This window comes from Gavia stellata, chromosome 9 (assembly GCF_030936135.1).
Source record: "Gavia stellata isolate bGavSte3 chromosome 9, bGavSte3.hap2, whole genome shotgun sequence".
NCBI classification, from domain to species: domain Eukaryota; kingdom Metazoa; phylum Chordata; class Aves; order Gaviiformes; family Gaviidae; genus Gavia; species Gavia stellata.
Genome location: NC_082602.1, coordinates 17,078,335 through 17,105,634, shown reverse-complemented (window position 1 = coordinate 17,105,634; position 27,300 = coordinate 17,078,335). Strand labels below are relative to the sequence as shown.

The 27,300-nt window shown below is 36.9% G+C and overlaps 1 protein-coding gene across 5 annotated transcripts in view; it reads left to right on the top strand.

Moving 5' to 3' along the window:
* The window catches only part of ADK (adenosine kinase), a 301,310-nt gene that overhangs the window by 131,096 nt on the left and 142,914 nt on the right, over positions 1–27,300 (top strand). For all 5 annotated transcript variants that reach the window (XM_059821173.1, XM_059821176.1, XM_059821177.1 and 2 more), the window contains 2 exons: positions 8,603–8,775; positions 14,344–14,452. In XM_059821173.1, the coding sequence (XP_059677156.1) occupies positions 8,603–8,775; positions 14,344–14,452 (282 nt within the window). The remainder of the gene's footprint in view (positions 1–8,602; positions 8,776–14,343; positions 14,453–27,300) is intronic.

Below are 27,300 nucleotides of genomic sequence, written 5' to 3'. Positions count from 1 at the left end.
TTAGTAAAAAGGGTGATCTCTAATTGCTTGGGAATGCCTCATAAATGAAGGGTTTGCTATTACAACAGAAAACATAATATGTGTTACTGCAGCTTTGGTAAATAGTTTAATGCGTTGGGAATTCTTGACAACAGATAGATGAAGACCTGCCACTTTAAAAGCTCCCTTGCCTTAACTGCTTTCTAACTCCAGTAGTCAAAAGCTGTTAAGCTTTAAGTGCTCTGTCATATTTGTGGGCTTTTGTAGCAAAGAGTAGAGCAGACAGCAGTGATGATGGAAAACGATGGTAGGTAGACTTAAAATGCTATAAAGCATAGAGACAATTGTATGTAATGCCTGGAATTGAAACCTTTTTGAATGAAAGGATCGGCCATATGTGCCACCTTTATGGACCCTGTAAGAAGAAGAGAAGAAACGTACCCTATTGCTAACTGTGCATGAAATTGCAGTGTTAGGAGATATTGACCAGATGTTTCAATCTCAACAAATAGCTTGTTATGTGACTGAGTGAAAACCTCTCTGCTGCTTTGATCACATACACCTTAAAGGAAGAAGTAATTTAATAGAGGCTGTCAAAGTTCATCATTGTCAATAAACTTTGACTTGACCTTTGCCATCTGTTTTTGATACTGTTGCTGATAGAAACTGATAGGCAGCTGTTTACAGTTTGTGTGTTATGAATTCTGTGCTGCCAGACAATGAAAGAAGTCTTCACTTGTGGATTTTTTTGCTGTCATTCTGAGTGTGGGTGTATTCATTGAGACTGCACTTCATCTGGCAGGGGAGTGAGAGTGACATATGCATGCATTTTGAAAAGGAAGATTTAAGGTTATAGATATGCAAAATCATATGCGAAATATCCTAAATGTCACTTTGCAACAATATCAACTTCACTTATAGGTTAGTGCTTAAATACATATACAGTGTTTTACACTTGAGAATTTTAAGGCATCTTTGAGATGTTTATCAGTGCTAATTCTTTACAGGTAGAATAGGCTGAAGCACAGTTAACAGAAGTGTACACTTCCCAATGAGTCTGTCTGTACCCAAGTATGATATTCCATTTTCATGTTAATATGCTTCCATTAACAGCCTAGCACCACAGCTTCTAGCCACAGAGTAACAAAACTTTTTTATTGTACTTTATTTGCCACTTTGCCGTGTTTCTCTTGCAGTGTTCAACAGGGAAGTTAGTATCTTTGAGTTCTTTTAATGATAAAGGAACTCTTAAACCTTACCTCATGCATAGCTTTGTAATATCAGCAAATTTCGTAATAAACAGTTGTATACACTGAAACAGCTGCAGAAGAGTCCCAAGTAAACCTGGAATACTTACCATTGTGACACCCTTCATGTAACTGTCATCTGAGTGATGAAGAATTGGCATGACCAGCCCTGTTTTGTAGGTGTATCATCTTTTAATTGGTTTTGAGAAGGGACCGCATTAATGTTGTGGAAGGGGAAAGGGAGTGACAAATCAGATGGAACAAGGAGGTGATTGATGTCTCAGGTTCTGTGCTTCAAACGGGGAAGGGACACAAGGCCAGTTGCAGGCTCAGTTGTGTGCCTTGTAAGGTCTTGCAGGAGACATTCTGCCTTTGGCCTCAGATAACATACATTGAACTTCAGAAGAGAGGCTGCAGCATTTCAGATGTTTGAGGCAGAACTGTAGCATTATAAATACAGGATAAGAGAGTGATGGAGTAAGAAAAATTGGAATTAGGTGCCTAGGAATTAGGTGCCAATATTTAAGGGGTAGAATAAAAGAGAGAGCTAGCTTTTGGCCACACAGAAACTTTGGAATATGGCTATTATATGTTTAATTGACAGAAAATAAGCTTGTATTTCCTTGTACAGCAATAAGCTTACAAACTAGACTAAAAATAAAAAAGTGGACAAGCAGATAAAGAGCAAGAGGGAAAGAACAGGAAATGGGATACAAAAGAATACAAGCACTGAAAACAGCTATTTGGATTATAGATTTTGTTAAGAGGCAGTTTGTTAGCTATGTGTTTTTTAAATGTAGAAGTGAATGAAGTACTACTGCTCCTGGATGATTAACGTTTTGATAGACATCTTAATTTGAAAAGCTATAGCAAAATGCAACTTGTGGCGCCACACTGAAACGAATAGATATTCCTGTGCAGAGATTTGGATAGTACATGTTGAACTAAATCCTGGTAAGATGTAGATACTGGTCTCAGTGCAAGTCTTTTCCTTTAAAAAATATTATCACTTTTATCTCATTTGACTGGAAGTTGCTTGAGGGTGTTGTCATGCATTTTAACAATATCACTTCCTTATGCAAGGTTTGGCAGCTTCAGCTAATGGTGGAAGGATTACTGTACAGGACATGGGGCTCCTTTTTGCAAGCCTGCTTTTATAAAGATAAGCTTATTTTTTCCTTTTCTATTTTTTTCTTATGACCATTATGTGATAACAGCTGTTGCAATCTTTAAATGTTGATCAATGAAAAAAAGAAAAAGGAAAAAAGATTGCAAAGGTGTTGGAATGAAACTGTAGTATCTCATCTGTTTTCCAGGCTCTTGATGCTGTATTCTCATAACAATGATTCTTGAGTAGGTATACTGGCTCTGCTTGGGATGGAGTTGATTTTCTTCATAGCAGCCCGTATGGTGCTGTGTTTTAGGTTTGTCACCAAAACAGTGTTGTTCAACACAGCAGTGTTTTAGCTATTTCTGAGCAGTGCTTGCACAGCATCAAGGCCTTCTCTGTTTTTTCACTTTGCTGCCCCAGCAAGTAGGCTGCAGGGTGGGGAAAAAGGTTGGGAGGGGACACAGCCGGGACAGCTGGCCCTGACTGACCGAAGAGATATTCCAGGCCGTATGGAATGTAGTCAGCAATAAAACTGTTGGGGGCAGGGAGGAAGGGGGAGTTTTTCCAAGACAGCCATTGCTCAGAGGCTGGCTGGACACTGGTCTGCTGGTGGGAGGTGGTGAATGATTGTCTTTGCATCATTTCATCTTGAGCCATGTGCTTTTTTCTCTGTTGCACTTTGTAGTTTTCTCCCCCATCCGCCCAGGAGGGAAGATTGAGAGGGCGACTGGGTGGGGGCTTAGCTGCTGGCTGGGGTTAACCCACCGCAGTAGGGATTTTGAATTATATAGTATGTGTAATGGTAACAGAATATTGCATTCCAGTTGTGCTTGAGGTGTATCACATCATTAACAAGAAATAGGTGAGCTCACTTGGAACAGTGACACTGAGGTCTTTTTTTAGGATTGTTTTGCATATTGTCAGGTTTTCCTGGGTTTAAGATATAGATACATATTTTAAAAAAATATTTAGGTTTTGATCCCACTTTTTATCATTTTCTCTGGTTTTCTTAAGATGAGGTGTGGTTTGTTTTCTTTCAGCATCTAAAATATTCCTAAAAATGTTCATAAGAACTTTTTAATTGGTGATGTGAAATGTCCTAGGGGTACAACAAGACTGGTGAAACCCTCTGAAAAGTCTATGAACTAATTCTACAGTTCAGAATATAAAAATAAGAGACACTCCAAATAGCGCTGTATAAAAAGAAGCCATTTCTGTTCTGATTTACTAAAAAGCATGCTTCATGAATAGTTGCTAACATTGTTTAGTTTAGATTTTAGCAAGCATGTTAAGTCTTAGCTAATTTTAGGTCTTTAGAGTCCTCTCCTCTGTGAGCTGCAATTTAAAATAAGATCAGTTTTGACATACCATGCAGAGAAGTGCCCAGCTTCAAATAATGGACTTCAGATGTCTGTGTTCAGTGTTAATGAGTTTTGAAGATCCTTCACTGTGAAGGGACATAATGCTTCCTGTTGTGTTGTCAGTTCCTAGGCATTTAGGATTCAAGTCTACAGCTGAAAACTCCTATGTGCAGAAGGTATGTCTGTCTAAGCAAAGCTTTGTATGCTTTGGCATTGTTAGTTTAAGACAACTGACAGATGTGGAAATGCACCACTGGCTGCAGCTTTAAAAAAGAATTCGGGAGCTAAGGAGTTCAGATGGAGAACAATGTGGGACTGATAACAAGTGTCTTCGTCAGCCTCCTTGTTCTGATTATTGATGTTGTCCAGTTAACAGTGGCACTTACAGCAAAGCATAGAGTTGGAGTAAAAGGAAATAATTTCTGAAGGATCTTTGTTTTAGTCAGAGGGCTATAAAGCTGTCTTAAGCTTCATCACTATGATGTTTCTTTTTAAGTCTTATGGGGATTGTGTACTGAGACCCATCAGTAGCAAACTCTCCTTTTGTAAGGGAAGTATCTTTGCAGCTGGAGATAGTGAGGTAAATTAGATCAAGTGTTTAGTTATGCTGCTTTTTGCCTTTCAAGTAGAGGTTCTCCTCTACAGTCAACTTTGCAGAAACAGCAAAGAAAAGCTTTGAATACAGATCAAGTGTTGTGATATGGGATACTGGACTCTGCCCCTGTTGGCAGAAGCATGGCATTCTCAAGCTAAATAGGATAAGCTTGGGAAATACAAATCAAAGAACTGAGTTCTCTCCCTTTCTTTAATTCTTTAAGACCTACTGATTTTCTTTCACATAGTATGAAAGACATTTATTTTTTGGGTGTAAGGGACCATTCAGGAGACTGTCATCTCATCTTGAATATCGTTCTCAAAAGACAGCATTGAGTAGCTAATCAAAGTCAAGTCCCTTCTAGTGTTGCAAGAAGTGCTTCTAGAAGTGCGTCTGTAACTCAGAGGAAAGGTTGTTTCCAAAGCTGTTTTCTAATCAGACAAAAGTGGGAGATAGGTGTACCACATCTTTGAGTCTGAGGACGTGAAAGAGTGGGACATAGTTAAGTCCAAGCAGTCTCACAAAGTCACAATTGAGTCTTCAGAAGTTTTACTAGTTGCCAAGTTTTCTTGGCATCTCAACATCTTTCAAGAAAAGACGATGCTGTTCTCTGCAATTGCCACCCACTCCCTGGAACATGAAGGTTCTTACACTTCTCTGATAGCTGATGCATGCAGAAGAGTTCACCCTGTTAACTCTGATCAAGACTTGAACAGATACTCCTGCTACTGTGCGCCCAAGTTAGCCTCATGAAAATAAGGAGAGAAGTGTTCTGTCACTTTCTAGTGTATCCTTGAGGGGCCAGGGTGCTGGCCTCTTTTGGAAGTGCTGGCTTCAGTGTTTGATCATAAGGAATAATGTACCTGTAGGGATAGGGTAATCTGATAGTAGATGATGCTAATTTTGAAATCAGCCTAATTTTAAGACAAAGTTATGCTAAAGGCAATAAATAAATTTTTTAAAAAGTTAATATTTGGGTTTAGTTTACCAGGGTGCATACAATAAAAATGTAAGGAAAATGCAATCTGTTTAACTTAGGAGAACATCTGAAACGTGTTCTATTTCCCATGCTCCTTCCTCTGTCATGGATGCTTAGCTCAAAAGGTCAGGGCCTGTCCCTGTGTATACCTGATGTCCAAGCTGCATTGACAGAAGAAAACTTTAGGATGGAGAAACACATTAGATTTCATAAACCACTCTAGAATTTGAGTTTCCTTTGTGGTATCCCCCTCCTGAGGCGACAGCCTTCCTTCATAAGTTCCTACTTTTGACACTTCTGTCTTTGGGCCATTAACAGTCTCAAATTCCCTTGGGTGATGGTGAGGATTCATGATGTGGCCAGGTGCCAACCTCTCCTGACCAGACTGTCAATACAGTTAGTTAATAGCTGCCTCGCTGCCTGGCCAAACCCTAGATAATTAACTTAATATGCTAGTAGTGCCTGCTGAGCTGGGTCATTTTCCGTTTCTGTCTAAAGTCTTTTTCATTCAATTAAATCTTGTATTCCACATAAATCCATAAAATTAATTTGCAGTTTATATAACCCTATACCTGCCATTAATGCGTGCAGTTTGTTATTGGCCTTCAATTGATGTTAGATATAACGCTGCATGACTATTTCATGGTGATAAATGTCTTGTGATGACTGACCCGCATTGCCATTTAGAGTGTTTTAGCCAAAATGTTGCTAATAACAACCGTGTGTGAAGTAGCCTGCAGAAGCCTGGTTTTTTTTCTTATCAGGTTATTCAAAATTAAACTCCAATCCAGGGTCAAATGTTTTAAAAAGTGCTCCAGAGTCTACTGTGAAGATGGTACTTTGTCTCAGTTTTTTACATGTAGGCAAAAAATGCCTGCTGTGACTCATTACACTAGGTGCAACTTCAATGGTATACCACACAGATATTTCTAGAATTCTGTTTCAAGTTTGTAATGCGATGCCTGGTTTTTGCCTTTACTAATATGTAGCTTTTTAGCTGAGGTAAAGGAGGAACAGTTTGGAGGAGTTCTGCAACTAGCAAAACCTCACCACCATTATTGTGGGAATACGTGGAGATAATTCCAAGAAGCTAGGAGTATTTGTACCTGGAGATCTGTGATGAAAGGATCTTCCCAGAAACACTGCTGAACTACTTTTTCATCTTCCTCAGTGTTGCTTAACATAGCTCAGATGTTCAAATGAAAAGAGTATCTATATATTGGGAATATTCCCCCACCATATAATACCTGTGTTTCAAGTAATCATGAGTATGAGCAGAACCACTGCTTATGGAAGAAGTAGTCTGCACAATATACAGAGGTTCATCTCAAGAAATCCTAGATCGTGACTTCTGATTCTCAAGAAAAACTTTACTTACATTTAAAGTAAGGATTGTGACAGCTATATATGGCATGTATCACATCTGAATTCAAATTGAGCTGCTGCCAATAGCCAAAACTGTGATACTTGAACAGAAATTCTTTTTTCAGAGATGTATGTGAAATATTACTTACTAGTGCTCCAAATGTTGTCAGACTTTATATATAAAGGATGGAATAGTTATGTTATTTGATAAAATGTTGTAAGCCTAAGATGCAGTTTGAAGTCTTATGTTTTTTGAAGAATTGTTGGGGTTTGATGCTTTGATAAATGCTGTTCATAGTCATCTCCATTAATTCTTGTTATTTCTGAGAGTAAGGCATGCTTTTCAACATGGGACACAAGGCTTCAGGTACTTCTGTTCTTATCAGTGTGGAAATTTGGTTTCATATTTGCTTACAATAGGTCACATCATCTTTAGTCTTGTTAAGTACTTAAATATACCTCCAAATATGAAGGATTACTGTTCTTAAGAAGTCCTACAAGAACACTGTGCAAATTTGTATTATGTATGTGCAAATGTGTGTAAAATACAAGGATACTGTAGATAATTCTCTTGTTAGGGGTTTTCTTAATTGATATTAATTTAAAGTGATATGGAATAGATTAGCAGAGCATATGTAGTGTGCGTTTCATGAATGAGAGATTGAATGCTGCCACCATCTGACAACACAATCTTTCTTGTCCTTAAACTTTATATATATAAAATCGCTGCAGGAAAGAGGCTTTGCAACTTTTGTCCACATTTGCCTCCATTAATGAAGACTTTTACATGACTAAAGATTCCCCCCCCCCCCGCCCCCCCCTGCCCTGGAGCTGGAAGTAATAAAGATGTGACTAAGCATGTATTTGCAACTCAGTTACTTGACCTTTCTACAACCCACAGCTACCACTAATGCTGCTTTGTAATGGAGACATTATCGTTTATTTAAATCTTGATTAGGAAACAATTATAAGTAGGGCTTTAGTATAGCAGTAAATTGATGTAGCCTTTAATTCATACTAAAGATTGAGTGGATAAGCTTTCTGACTGTAATTAGAGTGAATTATAATGACTTCACTTGGTTGACTCACCACCAGCAGAGTAGGGCCTATGATTGTTTCTTCACATTTATTTTTTTAGTTCACTCTTGATTTTACTTTGCTGCTAAATGCTATTTTTTAACTTAGTACAAAATGGAGTTACATTTACAGTTGAATGATACATATTTTGTATTAATAAGAGATGTGCTTTATGAAATAACCTGGCAACACTGTGCAGCTATGCTCTTTCTTTACAGTTCAAGTGACAGAACTGCTCTTAATAAAGTTGGAGATAGATATTTTCATGTGTGGTTTAAAAATGTAATCGGGGAACATTTCCTTTTTTGCATATAATTAAATGGTAGATGCAAATGGTTATTTTCAGTGCTGTTTAGTTTTTGTATATGTTGTGAATGTTGCACAACATTTCTTCTTAGGTTTCTCAAAAGTATTGTTTTCCTTCTGTGCTATCTCTCTGGTTTTTGTGGGTTGTTTTGCATTTTTTGTTTCTTTTGTCTTGTCTTCTCTTTTAGACAAATTTTCTTTAAAGACCCCATACACTGCTTGATTAAATGTAAGTTTAGGGGCATCTCCTTTGAACAAGGGAACTTCTTTCAAAATACCTTTTAAAACACACTAATCTACTTCATTTGATAGTGAACTATGTGTATTTAAGTTTTACATTAGGTGTTAAACATTCAGTGGGGAACAGTAAGGGTAATTTTTTTTATTCTTTGCTGACTTTCCCTCCCTTGATTTACCAGATGTTTTTTACTTCAGGCATGGAAGAGTTCTGTATGTCACAGTGCTCTTGTAGACACAGAATTAAATATGGCAAGTGGAGAGAAAAAAATGGCCAAAAAAAAAAAAAAATCAGGCATGCTAACTTTGTTGTTTTTTTTTTTTTTTTTCCCTGTCAATCTGCAGTGGATGATTCAGAGCCCTTACAAAGCTGCAACTTTCTTTGGGTGCATTGGCAAAGATAAATTTGGAGAGATCTTAAAGAAGAAGGCTGAGGAAGCTCATGTGGATGCCCATTATTATGAACAGAGTGAAGAACCAACAGGAACCTGTGCTGCCTGCATCACTAGTGATAACAGGTCAGGGGCCTTTGACATTTTCCTAAGACATAAATGCAGTCGGCATAGTGTGTGGAGCCTAATTTGTTTGGAATATTTGGCCTTGAAAAATTGTGATTTGAATGATAAAGAAATTATTAGCGCTGGTTTGAGACAACACAGGACTGCCCAGCTCATAGTTTGGGGCTGGGCAGTATTAATACACTTTTAGAGAACAGCAGTTGTATTATGGCAGAAAAGTGTGAGATGATAATATACTACTACTTTCTGAATTTTATAGCTTCCAGTGGCTCTGGAGAGGGGAAATATATGGGAGGCAAAAGTTAGTTAACAAGTATGTTTATGCAGGCCATGTGAAAGCTGATTCGCATGTAAGGCATACACTTGATTGGCAAGTGAGGAATATACTTCAGGTGATAATGTTTTTAAAGAGGATAGGTGTCAGCATATAGCCTAATTGAAAGGGTTAATTTGATCTCATACAAGAGGAAGAAAAAAGTGGTTTTTTTCTTTTTTGTTGTTGTTGTTGCAGTTGTTAAGTTAATCTAATAACTGTAATTCTGTATGGCTACATCTTAACAATTTCTTCTGAATTTTGTCTTTCATGTTTTCATTTCCTACTTTTTTTAGATGGTCTTTGCTATATAAAAAAAAAAACAACTTCTCCAGAACCCTGTGATATATTCAACCTTTCTTATATTTGTAGACCATGAACAATAGTATTTGTGGTATTTTGTATCATTTCAGAGCATTCCATAAGAAAGAACCCGTTTATAGAGTGATTTATTTTTGATATTGTAATAAAATTAATAAAGCCAAGAATTCCAGAAAGAGATAATGAAGATAATAGGCATTTTACCTTGAGCATGTCCTTTTGCTTTCTTCTTTCTCCTTCCACCCACAACACTTATGTACTACTTCTTTGCTGATTATCTCCTGATGATTTTTTGAAGGTTTCAAAACCAGCCAGTCAGTTCTGCCCCTAACCTTGAGATGTTACCAGCACACACCAACCCTCCCTGATTTCTGCGAATATCTAAATTTTCCGATACTAGATATTGAAACAATAATGAAAATGGTATCAGTTACCCTGAAAAATCTTTTCTTTTTGACTCTGAGTAAGAGCAAATTATCTGTCATTATCCTTTTTGGTTTCCCTCTGTGGCTTTCAGTGCTGTTGATCCTGAGGAACCGCTCTTTCCCTTTCAAGCAATATCAGGAGTTAGTAGAATTCATTAAGGTAAGATAGCAGTCTGATAATTAAAATCCACACCAAGCTTCCTGAGAAATTGGTGAATGTTTTGGGTAGAATTAGAAAAGGCAATAGGCAGCAACATGAACTGAACTGAGAGTCAGGGAAGGGAGAATTTTCCATCTAACATGTAGAACCCTGGAAAAATTTTAGTTAGAGTGGACTGTTCCAAACCCCTGAAGAATGCAGGGCCAACTTCGAAGTTAGATCAGGTTTTTCAGGGTCATGTCCAGCTGGGTTTTGAATCTCCAAGGATGGAGGTTGCACAACCCCTCTGGGCAACCTTTTCCAGTGTTTGACCACTCTTCATGGGAGAAATTCTTTTCATGATACCCAGTGGGAATTTTCTTTCCTCCAGCTTGTCTGTTCCTTCTTGTGTCCAAGAATAGTCTGGCTCCATCCTCTCTGTAAACTTTCCTTAGATATTTGAAGATGGCAGGAAGGTCTCCCCTTAGGTACCTCCTCTTAAGGCTCAGCCAAGCCTTTCTTCATTTGTTAAGTGTTCCAGTCCCCTGATAATCTTGATGGCCCACTGCTGAACTTACTCCATTATGTCAGTGTCTTCGTTGTAACAGAAAGCTCAAAGCTGGACATGGAACTCCAGATGAGGAGTATATATACTGAATATATAACTTCTTTTGTCCTGCTGCCTGCATGCTTGCTCATATAGACCAGAACGTGATTAACCTTCTCTGTGCAGGTGCAGTGCTGACTCGTGTTTCAAACCTGGTCCACCAGCACCTCCAGGTCCTTTTCTGAAAAGCTGTGTTGTATCCTGTCAACATTAAGTCTATATTGTTGCATGGGAGTTATTCCATCCTAGCTGCATGACTTTGCATTTGCCTTCAAGTTTTCTGTCAGCCCAATTCTTCAGGTTTTTGAAGATCCACTGAATGACAGACAGCCCTGTCCTCCAGCTTATCAACCTGTGCCTCCCAATTTAATGTCATACATCATGTCTTACTCTCAGGAATGAATGTACATAGTCAGTGGAGGAAAGAAGTTCATTCATCTTCATCTGGAGTTTTGACATTAATTACAGCTACAGACTTCCACCTTCATCTCCAGGTTCCATATTCAGTTTTTCAAAGAGAAGACAAGCAATAAAGATGTTTTTGCTCTGTGATTCTCTCTCTCTCTCTCTCTCTCTAGTCACATAGTGTCTGTGTACGCATCCTGTAGCAATCACCATTTCCTAGATGACATGATGGGAAACTGAAGTCAAGACTGTCAATAGACATATATCACAAATTCAGGAAAAATAGGTGCATCTTTTGCCATGCATCTCAATGGAATTTAAAAGTTTAGGTAAACTTACTGATAAAAATGTCTGCAAGTACTTCTTTAACTTATTAAGCAGTATTTTTGGTTTGCTAACATAAAACACTTTTCACTCTTAATATCAAATGTTTGCTCAAATACTAGAGACAGTGGCTTCATCTCAATCGCTGTTTTAGAACATGCTTGAGAGTGTGCAGGGAGTAAGAGAGGCTTACTTCACTCCTCAGGAGACAGAGAAAAAAATGGCTCATGGTTCCTGCTAAAGGCTTTGTTGTGCAACCCCCCTTCTTCTAATGAGAGCAAGTTTGTTCTCACTCTTTAATTACCCTCTGATTGTTTCTGGGTTTTCAGCATTTTTTATATTTAAGAATCACTTCAACCTGGCCCCAGTTGATAACTCTATTTATTGATTAATCTCTTGTCCCAGTTGAGGTACGTGCTAACTTCCTTCTTCAGGTAATTCAGCTTTCTTGTCTCTTTTGGAGGAGCTGGCTAATAGCACTCCTGGTTTTCCCAGTAAGTGGCTGTGTATATTTATGTTCCAGGTGCCCTTATGTGAATGCTTCTTGTTTCTGCTAAGTCTGTGTAGCTTTTAGCAGGAAAGAGTTCTGAGCTAATTCCTGATTACCACTCTGAATTCTCTAACTTAGCAATACTAATACTCTTTGTTTTCTCACAGCTTTTCAAGAAAATCCTAACACATGATTAAAGTAGTACCTATACTCGGTCATAATCTCTGACTTTGATTTGTACATTCTGCTCAGAAATACCCACATGCACAGAGTCTCCATTAGGCTGTTTGATTTGAAGCACTCTGGCTGTCTCCAATTACTGTGTTTCATTGAAAAAAAAAAAAATCTACCTTCTCTGTCCCCCACATGTTGAACTCTAGTGCTGTTAGACTTACAGTTTTAATTTGGAAAAAGCTTGGTGCTTTGTCTTCAGTGTATCAATCTTTTATTACACATCATGTGCAGAGCATCTCTACAGTTGGATGTAGCCACAGAGAGCTAGGTTTACAGTTTCAGGGGCATGTGGTAAGTGAAAGGAAACATATAGAGAGTCTTTGCTTAGTTTTCTGGAAAGTAGTCGCTTTTCACTTAGCAACATACATAGACAGATGAGATTTTTCCAGCTAGGTCCTTGATAGATATTTAGGATTTGCCAAAACCGAAAGATTTAATTTGCTTTTTAAATTTGGTTTACAGAAAATTACCACAGTTACGCACATGTCTTCCTTGGATTTATTGGTTCTTCCGTGGATTTCTTGTCATTGAAATAATAATATTCATCAAGAATGAAACTTCTTGCCCTGTTACTTGTACTGCTGCAGAGTCTTGGTCTATTTGTTTATAAATTATTATTTTTTTAAAGTTTTCCAGATTCACATTCGTTCTTACTGCCTTTAGGCTTTAGAATTAAAGAGATAAGCCCCAAGAATATTCCTAGGATGAAATTACACAGAACTGTGTTAAGTATTTTGATTTCTTCAGAAAAAGTTAGTCTAACTTTTCGTTTTAATTTTTATATACATGTTCTGTTTAACTTACAGGAATTGTCAGTGATGAGTGCTTCAGGAAGTTTACAGGGAGACTTGGTTGCTGTCTTCATAAGAGATTCTGTCAGGCTTTTGTTTTGGGTTTATTTTTTTTTTTTATTGAATAGGATAAAGAGAAATGGTGGTAGTGGGAAGATGCTGTTTTGAGGTGGAGTAGATTTCCAAGAATTCCTAGTTTTTTTACTTCCTAACACCTGGACATGGTACTCAGTCTGGAGGCAGAAGCATAACTTGGTAGAAGCAGACCAGCAATTTACTCTGGCCCTTTGTCTCTGGATTGTAGAAGCAGTTATATGGAAAAGGATGATACGTACAACATCGATTGTACGCATGCTGGAGAAGGCAAAAGTTTTCAATAGGCATAGGTTGTGTGTGTAACTACAAATTATTTATCTGGCTAATGTACTTATATATGATAAAACAGTGATGTGTTAATATTAAAGTTGCATCCTATGACTATTAAATCTCGAAAATTAAATTTAAAACTGTATGCCAGCATGGAAATGTCTGTTTCCCCAACTCCCCTTCTCTAAATATTGGATGTTATTAAACATTGTCGTAATAAAATTGCACAGAAGGATTTGGTCATGATAGCCAGAGTGGAGACCTAGTTCATAACCATCTTTTTATGACCTGTTTTTAGGAGTACGTCTCTAAGTTTTGCGTGTTTCATAAGGCTGAATTGAATGGCTGAAGAGGAGGATCTAAAATAGAATGTATCTTACATGTAACAAAGTAAATATGATACAAGTATTTTTGTTCTTGCTAATGGAATTTGTGTCCCATGGCTTGTGTTATAATTTGTTAGGAAAGAATTAAGTACAAATGAGTTTTTGGTAGTTTTCCAGTAACGCATAGCTAACCCAAAGTTTTTTTTAACAGTTCATCATCTAAAAGTAGCAATGTGACCCTTTTTCATTTGCTAAAGGAAAATATGAACCTAATGGGGGAAGAAAAACCCAAACAAACCCCTTTTTAAATAATGTAACTGTTCACTGGAAAGTGATAAAGGCAAGTCATACATATCCATCAACTTTTTTTTTTTTTCCTAGTGAGGGAAAATAGTTTTCAGAAGATAAACCGGGGGAGCTACTTTCCTTTAGGTGTTAGGTACTAGAAGAATTTTAATGAAAACCTGTAGATGCTCTACCATGCAGAGGAAGTTGATCACAAAATGCAACAAAGGCTGATTCTAAGCAAATGAAGGCATGTGAACAGTATAATAGTGATAGGTTACATAAACTATGTAGCTGGATTTAAAATACATTATTTAATATATGGTTTAAATTTAAATCCTATTTAATATATGATTTTAAATATATTATTTAAATACTATGAAGTGGTCAAATAAAGTATATGTGTGTTATGGTGCTTTTTGTTAATTGCTTTTATGTTCTGTAGGATCTTTGATTATATTTGAGAAATTTTGTTCTTTGCAATAAATTTGCAGTAGTGTTAGTTAAAGAGGATCTAATGCCAGGTTTTTAATCACTTTCAGGTCTCTTGTAGCCAACCTCGCTGCTGCTAATTGCTATAAGAAGGAAAAGCATCTTGATTTGGAGAAGAACTGGAAGTTGGTGGAAAAGGCCAAAGTTTATTATATAGCAGTAAGTTGAGCTTCTTTCAAATTGCTAAAATTTGTATTACAATTTTGTGAGATTTAAGCAATGAGCATGTCTGTTGCATATGTTTTAGGATGATTTCATAGAAATACAATGAAAGAAAACTGCTTCAATTTCAGCATAGTTTGATTTTGAATTTAAATGTACAAATATAGAAGTATGTTTTAGTTGTGTGCTTTCTTAAATTAGTGGGAAAAATCATAAGAACTAAACATTTTCAGAGCTTTTGTAGTAGTGCATCAAATTTACATTTCACATTTTCTAGTAAATTGTTGTGAAGGATGCACAAATTATGTAGAAAACCACTATTAGCATAATTATTCACTGCAAACAGTTTGAGCTTATTTGTGTGAACAAACTTAATTGCTATTTATTCCATAGTAATTACTACGGCACCTTATAACTCAATATTTCAGAAACAATGATCATGACAAATCTCTTGAATGTGGGTGGTGGGGCAAACTGATTTTAATGATGAAATCTTAATTCTGGAATAAAGGGGTTTTGAGGATGAGGCATTAGTAGATTCACAATTAGTATTCTTTTTTACTGTCCAGAATGAATCAAGCCAGATTAGTGTATTTGTGTAGACTACATCTTGGCTAAATATAAGTAGTGAATTTGGTTTCATCTTGCTCTCAAGTTGATATGACTGATCAAAATTAGCAAACATAAAACATCTATGACAGATTAAAACTTCATAACATGCATGTAATGTATGGATTCTGTATGACAGCTGCTTCCATTCTGCTACCTGAGCTATGTGGGAACAGCTGGTAAGAAGTGTAAAAAATTGATTATCCAGGAGGAACAAGTTCATTGAAAATACAGTTATTTCTTTTAGCTAGTGTTAATGTCTCCTACAGCCTGTTAGTGTGCGCTGCTGTAGGCTTTACATGGTTGTTATTGATTCTTGTGTATGGCCAAGACTGCCCCTTTATAACTGTCAAAAAATACTTATAACCTTCTCAGTATACAAAGAAAATACATCCCACTGCTATGACCATATGTTTGTGCTGCAGTTAAAAAAAAACATAGGTGTATTGTCTACTCATTTTTTATTTTTGTTTTTCAAGTAGTGTGAGTTTTTTATTTCCCAATAATTATACCTCAGTCTGTTCCAAATGTCATGCTTAGGAATTAATGCTATTGGCTAAAATATATTGAAAGGCTAAGAGTATAGTTTAAATAAAGAAGAATGATAAAAGTTACCAAAAGCTATACTGCACTAAGTTGTTGGGTGTTTTTTTTTTTTGTTGTGTTTTGTTTTTTTTTTTTAATTTTACCATGCTTATATATAATTACCAATGAAGCTTCCAATGTACAATTTAGAAAAATTCAACTTAGTGGAGATGCTTCAGGAAAAGTGGGAAACGTTACATGAGGAGAAAAGCAGGTTGGGTTTTTTTAGATATAGCCTTCATCTTATTTTAGTTCCGAAGCCACTCTTCTGTGTTCAGTCAGTTTGATCACTTAAATTTTGATTAGGTGATTCACTACACTGATTTTCATATATATTAAAAGCTGCTCTTCAGATGCCAGTTCTACGACATCCAAGCTTTGACTAAGAGACAGAGAGAGAATTACTGTACTAAACTGTAAATAAAACCCAAGATGCGCATATGTTAATGGATAAATAAATAACACTGAATTGCTAATAAATTGTATTAGATACTTGCAAAATGGAATTCACATTAGGGAAATATCTGACTGCAGGAGGAGAGGTGTAAAGAACCTGGTTCACATCTGTAGCAAAAGCACTCAAGGATGGGTTTGTCTAAGAGATTTCTAGGACTGTGTTATCACTTCAGGTTACAGATTGCATGTGTAACTTTACTTAAGGAAAGGAGACAACGTGTAGAACCATACACGTTCCCTCATGCTACAGTGCATTCATGCCCTTTTCTTTCATTTAGCTTCCTCACTCGCAGGTTTGCAGCAGTTTACCAGATTAAATAAAACCATGTAGTGAACAGTTACCACTCCTGAGGTATAGGGTAGCTCTCAGAGTCATTAATTTGTCTACTGTTGTTTGTCTTCACTTTAGTCTTGTTACCTTCCTTGGTTTTGCACTGTGCATGTGTTACTTTTCATTTCCTTCTTTCTATCCAACTGTCACCTATTTCTTGGATTGTATTAGAATGTATGTTAGTGACAGATACTTATTCTGGAAATCTGTGTCCTGAGATTATCAAACAATCTATTTTCCTGGCAGAGTAGGGCAGTTGTTGCTTTAGGACAGATCTGTGATATCCTGTGGTCATCTGTATGTGCTTCCTAGAATAGATAATATGCTTTTCAATGCAGCATTCAGCAGAATGGCCCTCAGATGAAACTTAGCTCTGAAATCTAATCAATTCACAGAGGGAGGAGTAGGTACAAAGGAAAAGATAGCGAAGCTGTGACAGAACCCTTAAAGACAACTTCTGTTACCGTGAATGAACACAATACATTTATTTTAGCCATCTGGTAATCAGATCTGGCAGATAAATTGGAGAAAGACTAGCAAAGAATAGGACCCTGTAAATCACAAAAAGAAGCAAAATACAGAGGCTGCCCCAACGTCTCAAAGATGGTAAACTTTAGAGGTGTATTTTAATCCTTTAATATTACTCTACTTGGTATCATTTAAGATAGATTACATGTACTGTCAAACTCTATGCAGTTTCTTTCCCTTCTCCAGATATAATTCATATACTTGCAGTAATTTCTACTAGTGACATCATATCTTCGAGTCTGTCATATTCATTTCACTGTGGATCAGCTAGCTGTGCTGCTGGTGTCTGATTAGAATTCACTGTGAGGGATTTTATTTGGTGCCTACTGGGGCTAGAAAAATGTCTCTTCCTCAGACATTTCCCTTATTTCAGAATAAGTTGAGAGTTATAATAACACTAAACATTGTCATTCTGTCTCTGAAATTGTGAATGGGACACAACCTGACATGAAAATAATCTTAAGTTCTGTTTTGTGTGTGTGGTTTTTTCTTTTTTCTTTTTTTTTTCTTTCTGTGAATCTATGCTTTCTGTCAGGACTTGCATGTTAACAGTTGCATCTTACGAACTTGGGTGATAAAACTCCATATTTGGGCACCTTATTTGTCTTATTTTTAGAGGCATTTAATAAACTGATTGTAGTGCTGTATTTATGAAGGCATCTCTAAGAATTCTATAACAAGTATTGGGTTGTGGGTTGTGTTGTGTTTTTAAGATCATCAATGTCTTTAGTGCCAACTGAAATCTATGGCAGTTGCTGGTACTCAGTTTCTTTGACATTGCACACAAACATTTTAACATTTTTAATGCAACTTGCAGGATGCTGCTATTAATTTTCATATCTTACAAAGACCTGGAATGCAAAGATATTTTTATTGTCAATGTGTTAGATTAAAAAATAATCCACTGATAAGAGTTACTTAGAGCAGAAAAATGGAGGAGAATTTTAGTTGTCATTTGACTCCAATTAGCACCTCTCTGTACTATATGTGAGTATGGAATTTTGCACTTGTTCTTTCATAATGGGAAGAAAATGGAAAAGGAGAAAATGCATGCCTTCATTAAAAGCTGCACTTAACTTTGTGAAATCTTAACTCTGTGACAGCTGATAGTGCTTGCTCATACAGACAGCTGAATTTTAACTTTCTGCCTGTATTTGAACATTATTGCCACAAGTGTGGTGCTTCCCAGATGTGTGTTTTCTCTTGTTCCAGTTAGCCATCCTAGTTTCTGCCAGTTCTTTAGCTTTACTCAATTTGTTCTTCAGTCCAACACCTGCATTCATTTCATGTTTGCAGTTGAAGGCATTAGGTGGGTGAAATGCTGTCATTTGATGCTAAGATTATCTTGGTGCTCAAGTAGTAAATGTGTTCTTGAAAGTTCCTTCTGTGCTTCAGTTTTTCTTTCTTTTTTTTTTTCCTTAAATACTTTCCTTTCCTAAGCATATGAAATGGCAGTATTGACTGCAGTTAAGTTCCCAATCTGTAGTAACTTGAGTCTTAGCTCAGAATGAATCAGTTAAGTAGCTCTCAAAAAAACCAAACAGATCTTCATTTAATAAAATTCTTGGTCTTTTCTGTACAAAGGAAAATAGTAGATTCTTGTTTAGGGACTGTATTTGAATTTGTATTTTGTGGATATAGTTTGTGTGCTTAAAAAGCTTTTCTCAGTAGTATCTACGTAGACTACTTGCCTAGCCATTTCATATAGGTACGGCATTGCTGATGCACATGCTTATCTGTGTTCATTAAAGAGATGTTGGGACCATTTTTACGCCATACTGTATCCATTATGACCCCTTGCAGTGCCTGAAAGCTTCAGTTCCTGTGCTACCTGTTGCAGGTAGAGAGTAGAGGAGCCATGAAGGGGTGTTTTTGTAGCTCTAAGACTTATTTCTATGCAGCTGAATTTTGGGTTGCTCACTTTAAGTATTGTCGTACAACCTTTTATTCAGAGAGATAACACACTCACTCGGTCAGCTTTGCATGGGCTGTTGTTATTTCACAATCCAGAAAAGTTTAAACCATTCCATTCTCTAGCAAATAATAGAGATTTCTCAATGGTCATACCCTTCAGTTGTACCACATTAAGTAGAAATTTTTCTAATACTGCTTAGATTTGTTAACCCACAGTAAAATTACGTTCATCACCTTCAGCATCTCTTTTGTGTTTAGAAAGTTAATGGCAAGCGTAGTTTATTTTGATTGTAGTCCTGATCAAGACCAGGTTCTCTGGTCTTAAGCCGAGTTTCAGGTAGGAAATGTCATGTGTTGCGGCATGCGATAATGAACCCAAGGTAACATACCTGTCTGATGGAGGAGAAGTTTTTAAAGCTCCAACCACCCTGGTATGTTTCAACAAATACTGTGGTATTTTTATATTTATTTTCTTTTAATGCCTAAGTGCTTGTCTAAGCAGAGAGATACTGTGGTGGTGTAGTGGGCTTGATGGCTGAATTATCTGGTTTCAACACGAGTCTGTCAAAACATAAGCTTGATGTCAGCGATGTGTAGCAAAGCTTAAATAACATTCTACAGTATTTTACATGGAGTTTGGCTATTCTACCTGAGAAAAAAATGCTGATTATTATAACAATGTAAGTATAAATGAAATTTCTTTTGTGCTGTCTCCTCCTTTCAGAGGTGTATTCAGTGAAGGCATTTTTATTGTAATTTACTGCTATGATGAGTATGATAATTTACAATGGATTGTGATAGGTTTTTTCTTTGAGATGTGAGGGGTCTGTGTGTACATCATGGGGAATGAGAAACGTAGACACTGGCAGGAATCAAAATATCCCCTTATTTGTTTGAATAACTCCACAATAGCTTTTTTCCATTGAGAACTTTTGCAATAGAGCGCTGGCATCAGTACATATGCCGTTTGACATGCAAAACTAATTCTCACAATAATGAATAGATTTTATGGCCAGGAAAACGCCATTCTGAATGTCTTAACCATAAAGAAGAAGCTGCAGCTAGCAACAGTTAGTTGTGGCCTTTTTTGCTGGCCTGGGATAACATCGCCTCCCTGAAACCCACCATCTTGAGGGATTGTGTTTTCTGGAAGTTACAGCTGAAGTGTGATGCATTCGTTGTGGAGAGATGATAGAGTCTGTCTTTAACTGGGAAGTAAATCTGCCGTTTACTGGCTTCCAAAACAAATATGGGAAAAGTACTTTCTGTCTCATAAGTACAGAAATTCCCAGTTTTATTTCTTTGATCAAAATGCAAAAAAGAGCTTTTTCTAAACTGGCACCAGCATGTGTTATGTCATCCTGTGATGTATTTAGGGTGTGGTATGCATTTCAGGTATAACTTCTCGTGCATAGACTATTTTGCCAGTGTTTTCTCAAGTAACTTACGTGGAAAAGTGAATTAGAAACTTTTTTCTTATTTTTTGCGAAGTTTGATCCTCAAGATGTCATTCTTGGAAGATGAATGCTTTGTACTTTATGCAGAAAAATGCATCATCAACTTTTAAGATAGGTTGTACCTCCTGTTCCTGTAATAGAAAATTATGAGAATCTGTCTAAAATGGTCAAAATATTTATTTCTAATTGTTCACCTCTGTGTTATTAATTCTATTTATTTATATGAAGAATATACATGTTTCCTTTCCTGTCATTCTCCGCCTACCTCAGTAGCCTTTAAATTGCAGATAGACTTCTTCAGCACAGTAATTAATGAAGCTCAGTCACTGCTCCTTTTATCATGTGATTTTTGGGTGTTTTTTAGAGGAATGCATTATTAGAGCACTTACACAGCCAGTCTAGCTGCAACAGCCAGGCGGCAATAGCAGTGCCATTTTTCACAAAGAAAATGTTGAACAGGAGCCAAATGTTTGGTGGCAGAGTCTGTTGCTAGGAAATCAAGTTCCTGAGGCGATTAATGACAAAGCAAGCAATAACAAGAAGGCAGAATTACGGATTTAAAAGAGAGGGAGAAAAAAAGTGGTTGGTGTTATAATTACCCAAAGAAATCCGTACTCATTAAATTGGCTGTTTTTATGATTGACTTTAATTGGAGGTTAGCTCAGATATTTAGCTCCTTTCCCACCCCTTTAAACACACACATGCACATAATCTGTAGAACTGCAGACTTGTTTTTCTAAGCATTGAGAGGAGCTTGCCCTGTAATTTGATCCCCACTGACAGATGCATTTTCTATGCTGCCATTTTGAATTAACCTATTGTGCAACAATTTTCCTCAGCTCTGTTGAATAAAACATCAAGTCTTATTACCTCAGATGGATTTGATAGAGTAAAAGAATGTACTTCTAGCTGAAGTAGACTATTTGCAATGAGTTCAGTGATTTGAACTCTGCCAACAAGCACCAATAATTTGTGATGTATACTTAAAGAACGACAGAGAGAAGAGCCACGTGGGGGGTCTTTTTGGCTGTATGAGGTCCAAACGCAAACCTCAGAGTAATATTGTTGCTGTGCTAAGGTTATTCCCCGAGATCAAGCCTTTTTAGATAAAGCATGTTAACTAAGATTTTTACGATTAAGCAGTTTGGTTTTGAACCAGAGATTCTCTTACCCCAGTGGTTATCCAAACTGTCAGGCTACTGTGGGATTAGGAAAATAAAAATCAATACCCCCCTCCCAGAAACCCCAACAGTTGCATTTTACCTCCAAGACTTCTTTTGTGAAGAGAAATTTTCCCTTGTAAAGTTAAACTGGAATAAATGATCTTTTTAAATTACTTTAAGTTCCAGGTACTTTGTATCCTGTGGTAAGGAAAGAACAGGCTTTCAACTTAATCACTTTTCTTCCCAATTAGAAAAACTTACGCAGTCAGTTCAACAAAATTTTGGCACAGAAATGGGGAGGAAACTGACCCTGACATTTAAATCCTGTCATGTTTCATCGATCATGTTCAAGACAGTATTCCCTACTTGCAGCAAGTGATAAGTGAGAAAATATCCTTCTACAGTGACTGTAAGTGAACATAGAGAAGCTAACTATAAAAGCTAAATGATGCCATAGCTCCCCAAATTCCTAATCAAACAGTGAAACAATAGAACCGTGCGTATTCTGTCCAACAATACCCACATTACTAATCAGATGCCAATGCCAAGCTGTCTGCTTTGTTAAATACCCAGGTTCCCTGAGGCAAGAAGACAGCTGCTATAACTACTATGAAATTTGGTAGCTCAATCTATTTTTGCTACCCTTGGGCTATCAAGCTACTGTTAATTCAGACCACCCCAATTGGTACACTTTAGGGATTATTTTCAAAGTGTTTGTAATTAAAATGATAAAACATCATTATTACTCCAAAGATGTTGTGTGCGCTTTGCATTGGACAGATACCTACGGAGATAAACCCAGCATGTAATTTTCATTGACATAATGGTTGTGATTGCATTACCCTTTTAAAACTATATTGCTTTTTAGGAGGGGGGTGGGGGGAAGAGGGGAAAGGGCATGCTTTTATTTCATTAGTAGAATTTGTAAATCTGTTGAAATACTAAATCAGTCTCTTGGTTGCAAGCTACTTGCCTGCAAAGGCTGAATCGGGCTCTGTAGCAGACTGGCGAGCGGTGAGAAGCGGCATTCACCAGGGCCAGCTCTGTCACCAGGGACAGGGACCTGCCATGTCGCCCGTAGACGGCTGCAGAGACCTCTGCTCCCAGATGCCTCTGCCTTTAGGGACACTGAGTCTCAAATCATATGTAAAGTCTGGGCAGACTTAACACACTATTTAAATGTAAATTAAAAAGGGAAGCCTTCATACTGTAAGGGGTGAGGCGAGTCAATTTGAAGGGAAATTTTTACCGCAGGTCCTTTTGCATGTCAGTCTTTATTAGATGCTCACTTTATGAGAGCACAAGAATTTTGTCTGTTACCATGTCAACTTTGTTAGAGCAAAATCTCAAAACTAAAGCACCAGCAAATCAAGGAGTTAGAAGCTCTGACTGAAACAGTATTGGTTCTATCTTGAATTACTCTTTTGTTTCAATACTTCTCTGGTAAGGTTTAAAAATAATCATTAATTTAAGACTGTTCTAAAGACTAAAACTTGAAACTTGTGAATTTTTCTAATTTGAGGTAACTTGCTTATTTTCGATGCTGACTACCAAAATTTCTAGTAAGTTGGTAGTCACTACTCTGTGTGCAGTTGATTGAAATTTGGTGTTCCACCTTTCTTCCGAAGGAGTTGATCTCATTAACACTTGGAGATGTCGTAGTCTGCATAACCCTGGAATATGTATTCTTTGTGTCTGTCATCAACTGCCACATTAAAAACAGCATATAAATACTACAGCAGTTGTGCTCTGTTTTACATAAAGAAGGTTAATTTTTTAACAGCAAAAACTATGTGCATGTGTGTAACTTGAGAGCTGAGTTAAGCTATTTATGGTAGCCCATAACTTGGTCTGAAGTTGAAATTATAGTTTCATTTATCGTTTACGTGTGTAATAGGGACAGTGCAGTTCTTTAAATACAAAACTTTTTTCTTGAAAGAAGTTATGATTAATGGTTCGCTTCGAAATGAGCACTCTGAAATGATCGCATTTGTGCTTGTCATTTCAAAGGCAGTAACTTTTGCACTAAAATTACAGAATGTTAAAATATATGTACGTAGTGTAAGGGGATTCATATATGCTTCCTCTTAGCTCAAAAACTGAACTGTACTGAATGGCATTGATCTACACTGTAGACTACAGGTGTTTTGAAATACAGGGGTGGCAAGCAGGATAGGAACCTGAAGGCTGCTTTTTGATTCTACAAGTAACAATTATTTGAAAAAGTAAAAATGTTTTTACAGCATAGCTAACCAATATCATAAAAATCTGTGTCAAGTAGATTTTAGTATGGTACATTGTGCTTACCAATTGTGTACTTAAAGAAGTATTTTGCAAAAATGCTTCTGCACAGTTTTACAGTGATAACGTATTAAACACGTTAATAGTAAGACTTGCAGGTTGGGCTTTTTACAACTTTGTGATAGGTTCTTTAGCCCTTCAGGAGGCAGAAGGGCTGAGTCCAGGCAGCCTTGTTTGTTATCAGGTTAATTTGAAAAAGGAATTGACTGATTCCAAGAACAGGCTCTGGAAGTTCATTTGAAAGAGGCTACAGGACATAAGACAGATCCTGGACTGCCCTTGGTGCAACAGAGGAAAAGACCTTTCCCCTTTCTCAGGGGACATCTGCTTTAGTTGAGATCTTCATGGTGTTTTCTGAGTTTCTTTTTAAAGATAGAACTGTGCGCTAAGGACGGGGCTGAGCAGGTTTTGTGGTGTGGCTTTAATCCTTCTAGTCATGGAGCTAAGGCTCAATCGGCAGTGCGCTGGGTAACCTGCTTGGTAAATGTGCTTCAGACTGTCTGGTTTGGTCAAAAGAAAGAAGATCCTCCTCTTTTCTTTTCTTTTCTTTTCTTCTTCATTTAATTAGGGGTAGAATGCTTAAGGAAATACTGAATTTTCTGAGTAAGTAATGATTGCTATTTTAGAAGAAATTTCTAAGTTGGAGAAATAGAGGTAGACACTGTTTCTTTCTAAGGCATATCCAGACCATCATGGTAGGAGGTAGGGCTTGACTGATGAAACATCATTTTAGCAGTATGAACAAGATAAAAACACCAGTACTAATCCTTGCAAAGGTTTGATTTAAACAAAAGCTAAGGGCACTTAGATTTTGTCCACAATAGAAGGATTTTGCTGAAGCAGCTGCTGTGGAAAATCCTCCTGGGTATTTACACTTCTCTCTGGCATAAGCACCCTGATGTGGAGACAGTTTATAACAGCTGCTATACTAGCAGAAATGCTCTCACCTTCCCAGACTAATCATACTTGCACCAAAGTTTTTATTGGCAGGACTATGTTGGTTAAGGACAATGGGGCTTTTTCATGTTTCTAAATAATGTAGCTGCTTGGGCAAAATACCAGCATACTCAGACCATAGTCTGAGTCCATAGTCCATAGATATTGCAAAGCCCTTTAATAAATCACAAGGTTTCCCATATGTAGTATGTGGCTAATAATGTCTAGCCTTTGAAGATCTGTAGATGAGAAGATCTGTCTTGTTACTACTTTTTATGCTAAAGTTACTGAAGTTGTTTTGCAGAATGCTGCTGCTCCTAATAGTTTTTTGCCAACTATACTATTGCCAGATGCAATATAACAATGCTTTCCTGCAAATTTGAAAATGGTGGGGAACAGCAGTTAACAGTATTTAGCATGAAATATGCCTCAGCATATGCCTCTGAACATGTCTTTTTAAGACCATATGGAGTATAATTGGTGCTGAACAACATTGAGGTGTTTTGTGAAAAGTAAAGGCTAAGCATTATAAAGAGTCATAAAATCTTAAAGAATGAGACAAATGGAAGAAATGGGAGAAAGAAGGGAGGTACTGAATTTTCTCTCTCACTCTGCATAACCTGAAGTGAGAGACCGCAGTATTTTTAATAGATTTCTCTTCACAGTAGTGTTAAAATTAAGAAATTCAGCAAAACAATGGTAGGTAGTGGGCATGGAGGATGGTGTGAGTAATTGGAATGAAGCGGAAACAACCTTATCATCCACTGAAAGCACCCAGGGGAATATTGGCATTTATAGCTGGGCTTACTATCATTGGCACTCTTTGTATATGGAGTTCTTAAGGCACTTGATCACAGAAAAGTAAGGTAAGAATGAATTTCGTCTTTAAATATGAATTTCCCCTGTCCTTGGAGGACTAGAATCAAAATTTAGAGGCGATAATATCTTATATATAGATGTTATAATATCTTAAACATCTTATTTCCAAGAGGCGATTTAGAATTAGTAGAGCAATATGCTAAAATTAAAATTCCTCACCATTTTATTGATTTTAATAATGAACTGTAGCTGAATGTAGAAAAAAAAATTACAAACTATAAGTGACTGAAAACTTTCAACAATATGAAGGATCCAATTTTCTTTGAAGAAAAAGAGACATTTTCAATGAGCATGCATATAAAGGATAGCAAGTATTCATTCCCCAGAACTAGTGCTGTCCCTAAGTGCTTCTTTATACTGCTGAGAATGGGCTGAAGAGAGTTTCTGCTGAGGGCTGTAGATTCTTATCTGCCTAATTGAGCCATCATTTGTTGACAGGAGGGAAATCCTGTGACCTGCCTTTAATGCATTTCTCAGTAACAGCATGAATGTAAAATGTAGTTCATGGAAGAGGAACAGAAAATGTTAAAATTTTTTAGAATGGCCTCCTATGTGGAATGCTCTGAGATTTATATTGTTTCAGAATCAAATGTTTGAAAGTTCATACAGTAAATACGTTAAACAAAATAATCAGATTCTAATTATTTTGAAAGCATTGAACTTCTTTCTATTACAAAGCCCCCAAACCTTCAGAATATGAATTTAGTAAGTTCTTAGTTTTATCAGTATGATGATAAAATTATGTCAGTCAAATTGAAAGCAGGTGTCATCTTTCTTTTCTTTTGAGCAAAAATGTCCACATAGTAATCTGCCCAATTGCAGAGTTGGTACCAAGTGTTGTACAGTGGTAAAAGGAACAACAGAAAACGTTCAATATTATCATTTAGTAGAAAAGTATCAGAAAAGGGTGTTAAAAAACCCCCCTGTAATTGGAGGCACATCCTCTACTTTATTCAGTCCATCTAGCACATCAATTTAATAGAAAACTTCAGTCATGCTCCCTAACCAAATATCCTATTTTATAGAATGTAGAATTACAGGCATGCTGCTGTATTTTGGAGAAATCTGTTTGCTAGAATAGCATTTATTTTTTTTTCTCCAACACTAGGTTGAATTGATTTCATCTGTAAGAAAAGTTAATTTCAATTTTGTTTTTAAAATAAGCGATTACTGTCTGCTCTGTTGATGAAGTGATATCATAGGTTGGAAGACAGGGATGCTGCAGGAAGAACACTGTAGAGTGATACGTAGAAATCATGTAACCGAGGAACCTGAGACTGGTATAACTCTGGAGGTTAGCTTACCAGTGAATAGATAATCTGATTGCATCTGCTAATTTTTATATCACTGACAGTCATGTCACCACTGACCTGACAGGGAAGAGTATCAGAAAAGTACTTGAGTCTTTCTGCAACTGCAGATCTTTGTAGGAAATCCTCTAAGCTGAAAGTAGTTGGCAGCTGGAAGAGTGTTGTATGTGCTTCCCTTGTTTTACTCTTGTCTAGACATCCCCTTGTGGTTGCTGTTGGGATGCAATACTGGACTAGGAGGACCTTTGAGCTGATAATTTACTATTGCACCTTTTAAATTCAAAAAATTAATGGTTTGCACCTCTCATTCTTGATTTTTGACCTAGTGAGAGAAGAAAAATGTGAACAATAATGAAAAGTAAGACCAAAGTGTCAG